The following is a 12,762-nucleotide window of genomic DNA, read 5'->3' as shown; positions in this document are numbered from 1 at the left end:
TTACATACTATGCCCATTTCCTGATGGATTATTTATTTTGGTGCTTAACTTTCTGAGTTCTCTGTAGATTCTGGATATTAATCAGATGAATAGCTGGCAGATTTCCTCTCATCCTAGAGGCTCTCTTTATTCTGGGTAGCAGCTTTTTATATTATGCAATCCTATTTGTCAAGTCTTAGGATTATTTCCAGTTCTCTGAAGGCCACTGGTTCCTACCTGTCCACAGATACTTATATGGCCTCAGACCCATTCCCCTTTGCCAGACCCACACCTGACCAATGGGCATGAGGTGAGGAGGCTCTGAAGAACCCCCAGGGCGACTGGGGGCTTCACCTCACACAGGTCTACTAGACCAACACTGGATCATCTCCCTACTCTCCCCGACCCCACCCTAGACATTTGTAACAAACTGAGGTATATGAAACACTACAATCTCTTGAACACGCTACAAAGTAGGAATTTCTTTCTTTTCTGGCCACGCAATACTAAACTGTCTGCTTGGAGGCTCAACTTCCCAGCACTCAATGCCCTGCGGCTGCCTCCTCTACACAATACAAAACACCTACTTCCCCATCCAAGTACACTCCAAACAGAAAACGCAGTTACAGGTTGACAGCGAAGGAAGAACCAATATTCCACCTGGACAGTTCAAGTGATGTTTGCATTTCTGAGGCTGGGACTGCCTGGGGAGAAGGCACACTGTGTCTTGCCCCATTGGGGCAGACTGACATATTACATTCTGCAGTGGGAACCTCGCTGACAAGCCAGCTCTCAAGTCCTGATGATGTGAGTGTACAAATGGTTTGTTTCCCCTGATATTCTAAGCTTTATTACCTCTGTTTGACTGATTGTGCATGTGTGTAGAGGGAGGACAGCATGTAGGGGACTGGCTTTCTCCTTCTCCCTCCTTGGTCTTAGAGAATGAATTACATCCAGCTTGATGGTAAGCCGCTTCACTCACTGAGGCATTTTGTTGGCCCAAGTGGTTCATATTTTCTAAGTATTCCAGTAGGTAGTGGAAACTGTTTCTTAGATGCCTTTTAAGATATGAATTCACAGTAGCAGGTAGACTAAGAAACAAAATCTCCTATGTCAGGGTCCTTAGAAGTGTTCCAGTTTATGTCCTTTCAAATACTATTTGCCATTGAGCTCTGCACTTCCTAGCAAAGTTCTTTCTTTCCTAGAGGGAGAGCCTTAGGGACAGACCTTCAAATACAGTCAGCTCACAGGTGCCTCCAAGTGTTGTCCAGCTTTCTAAGGATTCACCAGCAGAACCAGACTAAGCCTGTTGTATAAGCAGTCTCTGCTAGCCTTTAATACCTTTTGGGGATGCTGCCAACTGTAGAAAAGGTAAGTGTGCTCCTGGTCGGCACCTGTTTACAGACAAGCAGAACATTCTAACACTACAGATATTCTTTCCACTGCCCCAGTAACCCCTGATTAATGACCTCCACTTGCAAAGGAGACTACTTACCTTAACCATGAAATAATGAAGGCTATTGATCCAACAAGCTACTGCTATAGAGTATTATTGATCACCCAATCTTTGGTTAAAATGGTCCTCATTTAGCAATTTCACTGTCACAAACACCTGGAGCAAAGCACACTCGTAATTAAAGAGTTTGGGGCAGTTAAAGTGAGAGGTGATGGACAGAGATCTCAGCTTTCTGCCATTTATTCTTGCTTCTGAGCTATTGTTTGTGTCAGAAGGGATATTGATTTTCTATAAAAATAAGAAAACAAGAGGCACCAAGGGGCTGCAGAAGGTCAGCTTGGGCTGGGGAGGAGGGGACAGGCCTAGCACTCCATCTCTGTCACTTGCCTTCCAGGACAAGGGAATGTTTTCTTTCCTGTGAGACCAGCCTCTAATACATCACCTGAGGAAGGCTCCTGATGTGACTTTGGGCTACCACCTGACCAATTTGCTCGTAATAGACCATATTCAAGAGGAACAACTCGCTGCTGAAGCGCAGAGCATGCGGGCTAAGTTCATCACCTAACGGATAAGTGACTCTTAGAAAATCTGAATGAAGAGTGGCAGGAACTAACTTCACAGATCTGTTAAATCTCAGAGCATTCACTCCCATACATACACAGAAGAACATGACAGTAATAACTTTATACAGCATAAATAAAGCTACTATGTTGCACCCATTTCTAAATCCTCACTGTTCTTGACTAGAACACAACTGAATGAAGACCAGAGAGAGAAAAGCAGAAAGAAATAGTGGTAAGGTTAAAGCTGTTGGTAATTTTCAGTTGTTAAGTTTAAGTACACTAGAGATAAAGCCAAATTAAGATAGACATTCCCAAACCCAAAACATCTAACACACGGTTTTTTAAAAACACAATCCATAGACTAGGCTAAGATTAATGATCAACTTCTGATGTCAGTAATTTTACAAGGTAGATCAAGATTAGATTACAAGGCTGCTGGTGAGAGCCCTCAACATGACTGACAGAAAGTAAAATCCAACGCTTTGATCTCTGTGACTGAGCCATGGCACTGCCAAGCAGCTCCATTAAAGAACAAACTACTCAGGGATTCTTGAAAGTGCTTCTTTTAAAACGTAGGGAGATTTTGACATAACCAACTCACCAAATATTTTTATATTTGTAGTATACAAATCATAACTATTTTCTATTTGCAGTTTAATGTTAGCCCTGTTTACACAATATGCTCACTACCTGGGCGGGGCTGGGGTGAGGCTCAGGGTCAGAGAACCTGCCCAGCCAGTGCAAAGCTGAGCTCAATCCCCAACACCAAAGTAAAACAAGAGCCGGGCCACATGTCTGTTAATTCCAGCATTTAGAAAGCTGAGGCAGGAGGATTGCAAGTTGAAGGCCATCTTGAGTTAAAGACCCTATTCCAAATAATGGTACAGTTAACAAGGAGGAGAAAAAAGTAAAACTAAGTAATAGCTAAGAGCTGCTTGAAAATGATAAGATTTCACTCCCCGTCTCCATTGAGGAAAGTTTGGACATATTTTGATGAAAAAGAGTAAGAAGCACGTCTCTCTACAGAATGTATTTAGGGGGAAAAATACAAAATCATTTCTCTTTGTAACTGCAGATAAATGGAGACAAAGTCAAAGAGCCACCTAACATTCCCTTAAAAATGAGATCTTACTTATTTTTCTAAAAACAGGGTTTCAAAAGCCAGGGCTCAAGGTCTCAAGCTCATTATATAGCTGGGACTGACCTTGAACTCCTCATCTCCCTGACTCTACTTCCCAGCTGCTGGACTACAACAGTGTGCTACTATGCCTTGTAATCCAATTAGAAAGTTCAGATTTTTTTCAGCGCATGTCTACTACTCTTACCACAAACCCACCACCTAGTTTCCCAGTATTTTAAGAGAAATTAGGAAACAAAGATTGGTGAGCAAAAATGGAATTATTTAGAGTTTGGCCAAAATTGGGGAGATAAAACCTCCTAGGGTTCCCACTGCCTTCCTGTAACACTGTTACCACCTCGGATGAAATAACCGGAAAATGCTCCCATTAGCAGTGAGATAAGCTGTTCTCAAGTGTGAAATCTCTTCCAGGGAGGCAAGGGAGAGCCTCCTCTGCTTGAACCAGCATTTCAGCCTCTCTCTGCCCCAGCAGAGAACTCCCAGGAAATTTTAATTCTTTAGGGTCCATTGTTTCAATCATCTTAACAGTGGACACTGAGAGCACAAGGGTTGCTCTTTAAAGTAGGGTGTGTGTGCGTGTGCATATGCATGTGTATGTGTCCCCAGAAGAGAGTATTAGGTTAAAGGGGTAAGCCATCCAAAGTAGGTATGAGAACTGATCTTGTGTCTTCTTGAAAACAAGTGCTCTTAACTGCTGAGCCCTTTAATCTGGCCTCCACATGAGGGTATCCTTTTAGAATGTCTCCTTCCCAGCCATGGCTCACACAGGACCAATGTGACACTAGCACTTTACCCATTGTTTCTTCACAGTGACAAGGACTTTGCCATCCCTATTACTGCAAGGCTCTGATGTCCTGGCCAGGAAAGGAGCCCACAGGGAAGAACCAGGTCTCCTCAATGTAAAAACAGGAATTTCACAAGAACTCCTGTCGACTTCAGTGTCTCCAGGCTCTCGAGTGACCACAACTCAGAGCCTGACAGTCTGGGTTGGAAGGGGCAGCCCCACAGCTGGAACACACACACGGTAACTTCAGTTTAACAACAAACTCCGGGTAAGAAAAAGATACAAGTAGTATTCCAAGGGGCTATTTTAATTCTCCATTCTCAACTATAAGAATCTAAGATGCACATGCTTAATCTTAAAGTCAGTTTGAATATCTCAACAGAAAGTTTATTATAAAGAGCTACAAGTTAGTTAAGCAATTCTTGTCCGATTAAAAATAGAAGATTATGGAGGAAGTGTGTCTAAATAATCTAAAAATTACATATAAATTAGATAAATAGGCCTTAGAAAGAATCAATCTTAGAAGAAAATTACAAGAGTCAAATTGTAACGCAGCTGAACGTGCTGGCAAAATACATAGTTCGTTAAAAACGAGTTTTAAAGTTAAGTTAAAAAAGAGCCAGAAAAAGAGGATGCATACCGAGCTACAACAGCTTCACTGCACTCAGCGTACCTAAGTGCATTTATGTCTTTGGGGGTGCAAACCTTAAAAGAACAAGGTTACTGGGGCTGGGGATTTAGCTCAGTAGTAGAGCGCTTGCCTAGGAAGCGCAAGACCCTGGGTTCAGTCCCCAGCTCCGAAAAAGAACCAAAAAAAAAAAAAAAAAAAAAAAAGAACAAGGTTACTTTCTCTGCAGCTGGAAAACAACAGGCAGCAAACCTGATGAGATATGAACCCGGAAATCAGGTTCAAATGCTAGGTGACCCTCCCTAATTAACCAAACTCTAAACCTAGTTTCCACTTCTAAAAATACAAATAATGATGTTCTACCATACAGGAGAACTGTACGCATTAAATAAGAATACCCAGCAGGCATACAGTTCCATGCCTATCAGAGTGCTTAACAAACCCGCAGTCCTCAACCCACCTAAAAGCCACCACTGGCAGTATCTGAGGAAGAGGGGCAGCAACATGGCAGGGCTGTCGAACATCCTACGGTGTGCCACAAGGCACTGCCCCAGCCACAAAAGGCATCTTCACTGAGAGGTCACATATTAATGTATGAAGCTACCAAGGACCCATGTTTACAGGAGATTGGACATGGAGAAAAGTGAGTTTTCAAAATTACACTGACATTTTAAACATGCAACCATCAGAGTACTTGATCCCGTGTGATACAAGGTTAGTTAAAGGGACACACTGTTACTTTGAAACCCCACTCTATATTCATACAATTTAAATGTTTGCCACATACACTCAAGGACTGGCAAGATGGCTTAGTGAGTAGGTGAAGGCACCTGTTATCAAGCCTGATGATCTAAGTTTGATCACACCCACAAACACACACGCATACACACACACACACACACACACACACACACTTGTGTGTATGAGAGAAAGACAGAGAGAGACAGAGACGAGAAGCTGAGGAGCTGGTTCAGTGGGTAAGGTGCTTCCTGAGCAGGCAGGAGGATTTGAGTTTGGAGCCCTAACACCCACATGAAAGACAGGCACAGCAGTACACCTCTGTACTCTTACTTTGAGAGCTGAGACAGGTGGATTTCCAGAGCTTGCTGGCCACCTAATTAAGCCAATTGGTAAGCTCTGGGTTCAGTGGCAGACTATTCCCCAAAATAAGGTGACAAGTAATAGAGGAAGACACGTGCCGCCCTCCTTGGGCCTCCATATGCACCTGTGCATACATACACATACACACACAGAAAGGAAATGCACTCAATATAGTCAAAGTATAACTAGTAGAGAACAGAATTATAGCCCCAAAGTATATAGAGCCCTGACTCTTAAAGAGCAAACATAGCCTGCACTCATTTACAAACTGCCTAGACCTGGCACCTGCACGGCTTCTCTGTCACATTTGTCACTGCCAGCCCTTGCTGATAATACCTTGGTTCTAAATAACAGTATCTTTGTATGACTGGAATGGTAAAAAGAACAGAAGAGCATTTATTTTTAAAACAAATTCTTGGTTACGCATTTGAGGTACATGTGTGAAATTATTCTTAGGGTGAAATTATTTCCGCTACACACAGCGTTCATGAAGATCCTTGAAGAAAGATTCATGAAGGATACTTTGCAAAGCAGAGACCAACTACCATCTGACTAAAAGAGGGCTGCAAAGGCAATTCTAGCAGGGCTGGTTTAAAAGAGAGCGGATCTCGTTCAGAGGCTGTGGGTTTGCATTTGGGTGTGTCAGCCCCGGAAACCTTGGCTTTACAGAGGGAGAGCTCACCTTTCAGACATGTTCTCGTCGGAGCCGTGTTTCTGTCCCTCTGCTTCGCACTCCATCCTTTCTTTCCTTCCTGTTTTGCTTAGGAAAGTCCGACTTTCTGCTGATTCACACAGCCCATGGCCAGATGAGGTCCAGGGAGTATTCTCCTTCCATCGGGATAAACGCTGCTTCTTGGCAGACTTGAACCTGCAGCCTCTCTCATAGCTCCAATCTGACACTTTCAGCTTCTGCTGAAGGCTGGCAGCCACCTCGGATGCCACTCTCTTCACCTTCCGCCGGCGCCTGAGGGGTCGACAAGGCGCATTTTCCGTAAAGGAGTCAGATTCATGCCAAGAGTGCTGCTTACCCCTAACGATGGCACTGAGAGCTGGGTGCCGTTTGGCCACCACTGTGTCATCAGAGTCACTGAAGTTGGTGAGCGGAGCCACTTCTCGACAGTCCTTGGTGGCCTCATCCAGACTTGACTCAGAGGCCTCGCTGAAGCAGCAGGCGTGCTCAGCCAGGTGAGTAAAGTCGGAACGGCGCTTCCGGCCTCGGCGCTTCCGAAGCTGCCGCCTCTGCTGTCTGGGGCTCAGGGCCATCTCCTCCCACAGCTCACCAAGCTTACTCTGCTCAGATGTCTGCTCCAAGGCTGAGGCTAAGTCATGCACCAGCTCATCCATGAGGCCACATCTGCCAAATAAAAGCAGAAGAGATGCTTTAAAAGACCTGCTGCTTTTCCAGAAAGCTTATAAAGCACATAATGCTATTGGGCTCCCTGGCTGGCTACAGAAAATAGACTTCTTTCATCAGCTACCGTTTCTACCATCCACGTACCACAAAAAGCAGGTGTCTGGCCATTGGCGAGTACTGGAAATCAACATATCCAGTAGCTTGCCAGATGACAACTAGGACATTAGCAAAAATAAACAAATTGAGCTTCCTCCTTTCTCCAATTAAGTGATCCCTTGATTGCCTAATCACTGGAGAAGAAAAGCAAACCACACAACTTCATCACTACGGTAGAGCCAAGAGAGCACCAGGCATGAACCAATCACGATAGAGGGTCACACTGAGGTCTGGGATTTCTGCTAAAAAGGTTGCGGTAGGGAGGAGAGAAAGAGCTGAGTGGCACCTATGAAGAAGACTTCACGATATTCATAGTCCCAGAACTTTCGGTGACCCAAGTAGGTACTCAGAATGGGGGAAAAAAAAGGAAGCCCACGTCTGGTACTACCATGGTACCAACTGCCACCTGAAAGTTATTAGAAACAAACTGCTGTGGAGTATGACACTGATTTGATGTTGCTAGCATTGTTGTATTGTTGTTGTTATATTAGTAGTAGCAGGAGCAGCAGTGTAGGACTTTTAGACCCCTCATCCTGGTGGTGGCAGCAGTAGTAGTAATAGAAACACTAACAGTACTAGTAGTATAGTGTTGAGTCACCCCAATTATGTGCTTAGTGCCAATCACACAAAATCTGGGACATAAATGAAACCAAAATGGAGGGACAGCATAAAATCTCTAAGATACCTGGCTAACAGAAGCAACCCTTTCCAGGCATGCCTAGCAGAGGCAATTTTCAAATTTTCGGTTTTCAAAAAGAAATGTCTAATATCATCTGCACAACACCTAAATTTTGTATGCTAAAATAGCACTTTCTTTCCAGCTCTTGGTAAGCTCAAAATACATCTTGCCCATAATTGGAGCTTAAAGCTGAACTCAGACCGTATTTCCCTTCATGCAATTTACTTTTTGCAAGGGGCTTTCTAAAAATTAATCTCACAGGGTCCCTATGTCAACAAATTCAAAAGCAGGAAAAGTCTTCTGGATTATGTGTCACACTTGTGAGAGCAATAGAGCCACCTTGCTCCAAAACCACCACGGCAACTTCCTCAAAGGGTCAAAAGCCTTACACATAAAAGACCATTTCCCTTTAGCAACCGGTAGTAGTTTAAAATGCCAGGACTGCGGTTTGGAAGACAACTGTCCCTAAGCCCGAAGCTGATAAACAAGTGGGAACAACACGCCTAAGTCTCTAATAAAGAATTACAGCTTTGAAACTCAGGCAGAACTGCACAAACTTTAACGTGGGACAAGTATACTAAACAACGTGTCATCAGAAGCTGACATAGAATTCTTCCGCGTCTCAAAGGTACCCTGGTACACCCACACCTCCAGCCTCACTCTCAAGAGTACACCCTGGAGACCCTGGTCTGAGTCACAGGACGCTGGTGGGCCGCAAAGCAGCGAGCTACTCTCCCAGTCAGAGTAACGAGAGGTGGGGTAGACAGAAGTCAACTTCTTATTTGGGTTCACCTGAGACTGGAGGTCAGCTGTCTAGGGCAGAAACTGTCTCAAATCTTGTCCTAATGACTGCATTCCCTCTGTTGATGCTGGGGAGAGAGGTATCACAGCACCACCACGGATATGAAAAAAAGCCGCGTTTTGAAGGACTCTCTTCCATTTCCAGCCCGTCCTCGGGGGCTAGGGAAACCCTTGCCCGGGACACCAAGCCTGAGTTCTCGCTGTCGCCCATCTAAGGGACATTCCCACGGAGGCGGCCGTCCCTCAGAGCCCAGGCTGAGAAGACGCACCTAGGGTAGCCAGGCCCCGCCACCCTCTGTCACTCGCCACAGCCCAGCGGCGCCGTCGGTCGCCCTGACGCAACCCGGAGCCCTTATCCCGCCCGGCATTGGCCCAGCCGCCGCCATCCTGCTCCTCACCGGCTGCCGCAGTCGCTTGCACCCGGCGCCGCCTTCGGGGCCGTAGCTCCCAGCCTGGGTTTCCCTCTCTGACCTCATTTCCGGTCTGGGCCTAAGAGGTGGGGCTGAAATGGTAAGGGAGGGGGCGGGCTACAAAAAAGGACAGGCGCCCGCCCTGCACTTCCGCCCTACGGTGCGCCTACTTCCGCTCCACGGTGGGCGGGGCCTCTGGGAAACTAGGAAGTAGTGCCTGGAGGCAAGTCAGGACAGATGGGCTAGTATGGGGTGAGGATACCCTTAGGACTGAATGAGACAAGACCTCTCCCTAAGGGTGCTGACCTTAAGAAGTGGGTCGTCTGCCTTCACATTAAGTTACTCATGACATTAAAAGTGTACATGGCTTGAGCAAAAAGCAAGTCATACTGTATTATAACTCAAAGCATTAAAGAAATATTAACTCCATATTGAGTGGTTATTGATATTCCATATTCTGTAAGTGGAAAAGAGATACATTTCCCGTAGAAATACATTTCCTGTAGAAGACATAGGCTCTCTTGGAGCATTTTGAACTGTGCACAGCAGCTTCTCTCTGAATAATGCAATATCAAAGGGGTCACTTTATACTGGAGAAGCTAGCTAGCCTGGTCTAAAGAGTTTGTTCCAGGACAACCAGGACTACACAGAGAAACCCTGTCTCGAAAAAGCAAACGAAAGAAATTACACCACGTATGGTTAAGAACTAGCCTACAGAACACTTCACCAGTATTCCTCAAAACTGTTAAGGGCATTGTATATGTCACACACAGAATGTATGGAATGTCTTTCTATATTGAGGGAGTTCCTTGTTCATTAAGTTCATTAAGAAAATGAATCCATTAGATAGGGCTGCAGGCAAGTCTGTAGGACATTTCTTAATTAGTGATTGGTGGGGGAGGGCCCAGCCCATTGTAGATGCTGCCATCTCTGGGCTGGTGGTCCTGGGTTCTGTAAGAAAGCAAGCTAAACAAGCCATGAGGAGCAAGCCTGTAAGTAGCATCACTCCACGGCCTCTGCACCAGCTCCTGCCTCCATGTTCCTGCTCTATTTGAGTTCCTATCCTGATTTCTGCTAATGATGAACAATTCTGTGAAAGTATAAACCAAATAAACCCTTTCCTCCCCAGCTTGGTTTGTGTTGGGTTCAGGAATCGCCACTCAAAACAAACACTGGTTTCAGTTAAGCAATACTGGATGTTCAGGCCCCAAAAAAGGACTGTGGTATCAGAGTCAGAACTAAGTTCAAAAGTTTAAAAAGCAAGGAGAGGAGCAGTTGGCTTACTAAGTACTGCATTATCAGATAACCTTTAAGCTGACTGGTTCTGAGCAAGATAAGGGGAGGTGGATGGGTGGAATTTCACAACACTGTGATAACAGAGCATAAGTATGATAATCATAACTTTTGGCTTATTAGTAGCATTTTTTTAGTGTCAGTCACAAAAACCATAGTGAACTCAATCACAGGTGCAGGAAGGGCTGCCTGATGGTCAGCTCTGACTCAGGCTGCATTAGACATAACAGTTCACACTGACCTTTGATTTGATGGCTCCTATGTAAAGCTTTGTGGCATGTCTTAAAGATTGGCGATCCTCATACAGAACATACAGAACAAAACAGGGTGTGGTCAGCATGTCCTTGAGCCAACTCACTTCTCTGTGACAGTGACTGGCAGGCACGGAACAGAATGGTTATAGCTATTTGGGGAGTGGGGGGGTAGGGGATCAGAGATAACAGTTTGGTCGTGGTGTTTCATTGCAGCAATAGAAACGGTAACTAAGACACTGGGCACGGTGGGACATGCCTATGATCCTAGCTCTTGGAAGGTCAAGGAAGAAAAATTGCCAGCTTGGCATTAGTCTGAACTACACATCAAGTTCCAGCTAGCATAGCAAGACTTGCGTCAAACAATGTATTATGATAAATATACTATATATTATCTAAGATGTAAGCAAAGGAAATTTGGGTGTGCAGCAGCTGATGGAAATAAATGTAGAGACCCACAGCCAAACATGAAACGGAACTCAGGGAGCCTTGTGAAAGAGTTGGGGGAAAGACTGAGGGGCCTGGAGGGGATAGGAACTCCACAGAAGACAAACAGACTCAACCAATCTGGAACCTTGAGCACCACCAGAGTCTGAACCACCAACCAAAGAGCATACAAGGGCCAGAACTAAGCCCAACATATGTAGCAGATGTGTAACTTGATCTTCATTTGAGTTCCCCAACAACTGAAGTGGGGGCTTACCCTCTGTTGCCTGCTTGTGGATCCTGCTCCCCTAACTGGGCTGTGTTGTCTAACCTCAGTGGGAAAGAATAGTCCTGCAGTAACTTAAGGTAGGTTAGGTTAGTAGGTTAGGTAGGGTAAGTTAGTTCCCTAGGAGGGACCTTCCCGTTCTCAGAGGTGAAGGAGAGGGAGGATTAGGGTAGGAGGTATTGGGGTAGGGACTTGTGAGGGGGTGGACTGGAAAGGGGGGACTGTGACCAGGATGTAAACTGAATAAATAAATAAATAAAACAAATGAAAAACATTTTAAATAAATAAAATGTTAAATGTGTATGGTTCATATAGAAACTGTAGACTCTTCATAATTTTTCTGTACACTTAAAATTACCTCAAAATTGAAAGTTTTTCTTTAAAAAATATTACATATGAATTTTGGCTCAGAAAGTCTTCTAAGACTTACTCTAAGGAAAAATCGAAATAGACTTTTTAAAAACATTAAAATATACAAACTTGTTTCTGCAGCATTTGTTGCAGAAAAAGAGCAATGCTTCTGGCTAAAAATAGCCAGGGATTCGTCAGTAAAATCATGGTATATCTATGAAGCAGAATTCTTTGAAGTCTCACAGAATTGATGTCATGAGACCAGGTTGTTCTCATTGCTAAAGCACGTGCTTAGCACGCACAAGGTCCTGAATTCCATCCCAGCAACATAAATAAAAGTTAATGTAGCAGGAAATTATTTGATGACAAGAGAACTTACTGATTTAAGCCATGTGAGGTGATGCACGCCTTTAATCCCAGCACTGGGGAGGCAGAGAGAGAGGCAGATCAACCTGATCTACATAGAGAGTTCTACAATTGTCAGGACTACATAAAGACACAGTCTCAAAATAAAAAGTTACTGATTAATTGTATATATATTTCTATATAATATTACATTTCAATAAAGAAATGACTATAGAAAAGTTAGAATTAAACTTGCGTCAAACAATGTATTATGATAAATATACTATATATTATCTAAGATGTAAGCAAAGGAAATTTGGGTGTGCAGCAGCTGATGGAAATAAATGTAGAGACCCACAGCCAAACATGAAACGGAACTCAGGGAGCCTTGTGAAAGAGTTGGGGGAAAGACTGAGGGGCCTTTTTTTTTTTTTTTACTTTTATTTTCTTCTTTTAAGATTTATTTATTATATGAGTACACGTCGCTGTCCTCAGACATACCAGAAGAGGGCCTCAGATTCCATCACAGATGGTTGTGAGCCACCATGTAGTTGCTGGGATTTGAACTCAGGATCTGTGGAAGAGCAGTCAGTGCTCTTAACCTCTGAGCCATCTCTCCAGCCCAGAATTAAACTCTTAATAGATGAAAGAAATCAGGACTATGCATCCACAGGAATAGGACCAGAATATTACACTATATAACCCTCCAAATGCTGGGCGTGGTAGCACACACTTTTAATCCCAGTATTCATTAGGCAGAG

The 12,762-nt window shown here is 44.2% G+C and overlaps 1 protein-coding gene across 15 annotated transcripts in view; it reads right to left on the bottom strand.

The window, feature by feature from the left end:
• The window catches only part of Gpatch2l (G patch domain containing 2-like), a 54,882-nt gene that overhangs the window by 39,929 nt on the left and 2,191 nt on the right, over positions 1–12,762 (bottom strand). For 11 of the 15 annotated variants that reach the window (XR_015621912.1, XR_015621913.1, XM_087553331.1 and 8 more), the window contains exons 1-2: positions 9,038–9,107; positions 6,332–7,003 (exon numbers count right to left, since the gene is read on the bottom strand). Coding sequence is in view for 12 of the 15 variants with exons in the window: in XM_087553331.1 (XP_087409457.1) it covers positions 6,332–6,993 (662 nt within the window). In the remaining 3 variants the exon portion in view is untranslated. 15 annotated transcript variants of the gene reach the window in all.

Source organism: Rattus norvegicus, chromosome 6 (assembly GCF_021556685.1).
Source record: "Rattus norvegicus strain SHRSP/BbbUtx chromosome 6, alternate assembly SHRSP_T2T, whole genome shotgun sequence".
Taxonomy (NCBI): Eukaryota; Metazoa; Chordata; class Mammalia; order Rodentia; family Muridae; genus Rattus; species Rattus norvegicus.
This window is presented reverse-complemented; position numbering and strand designations above follow the sequence as displayed.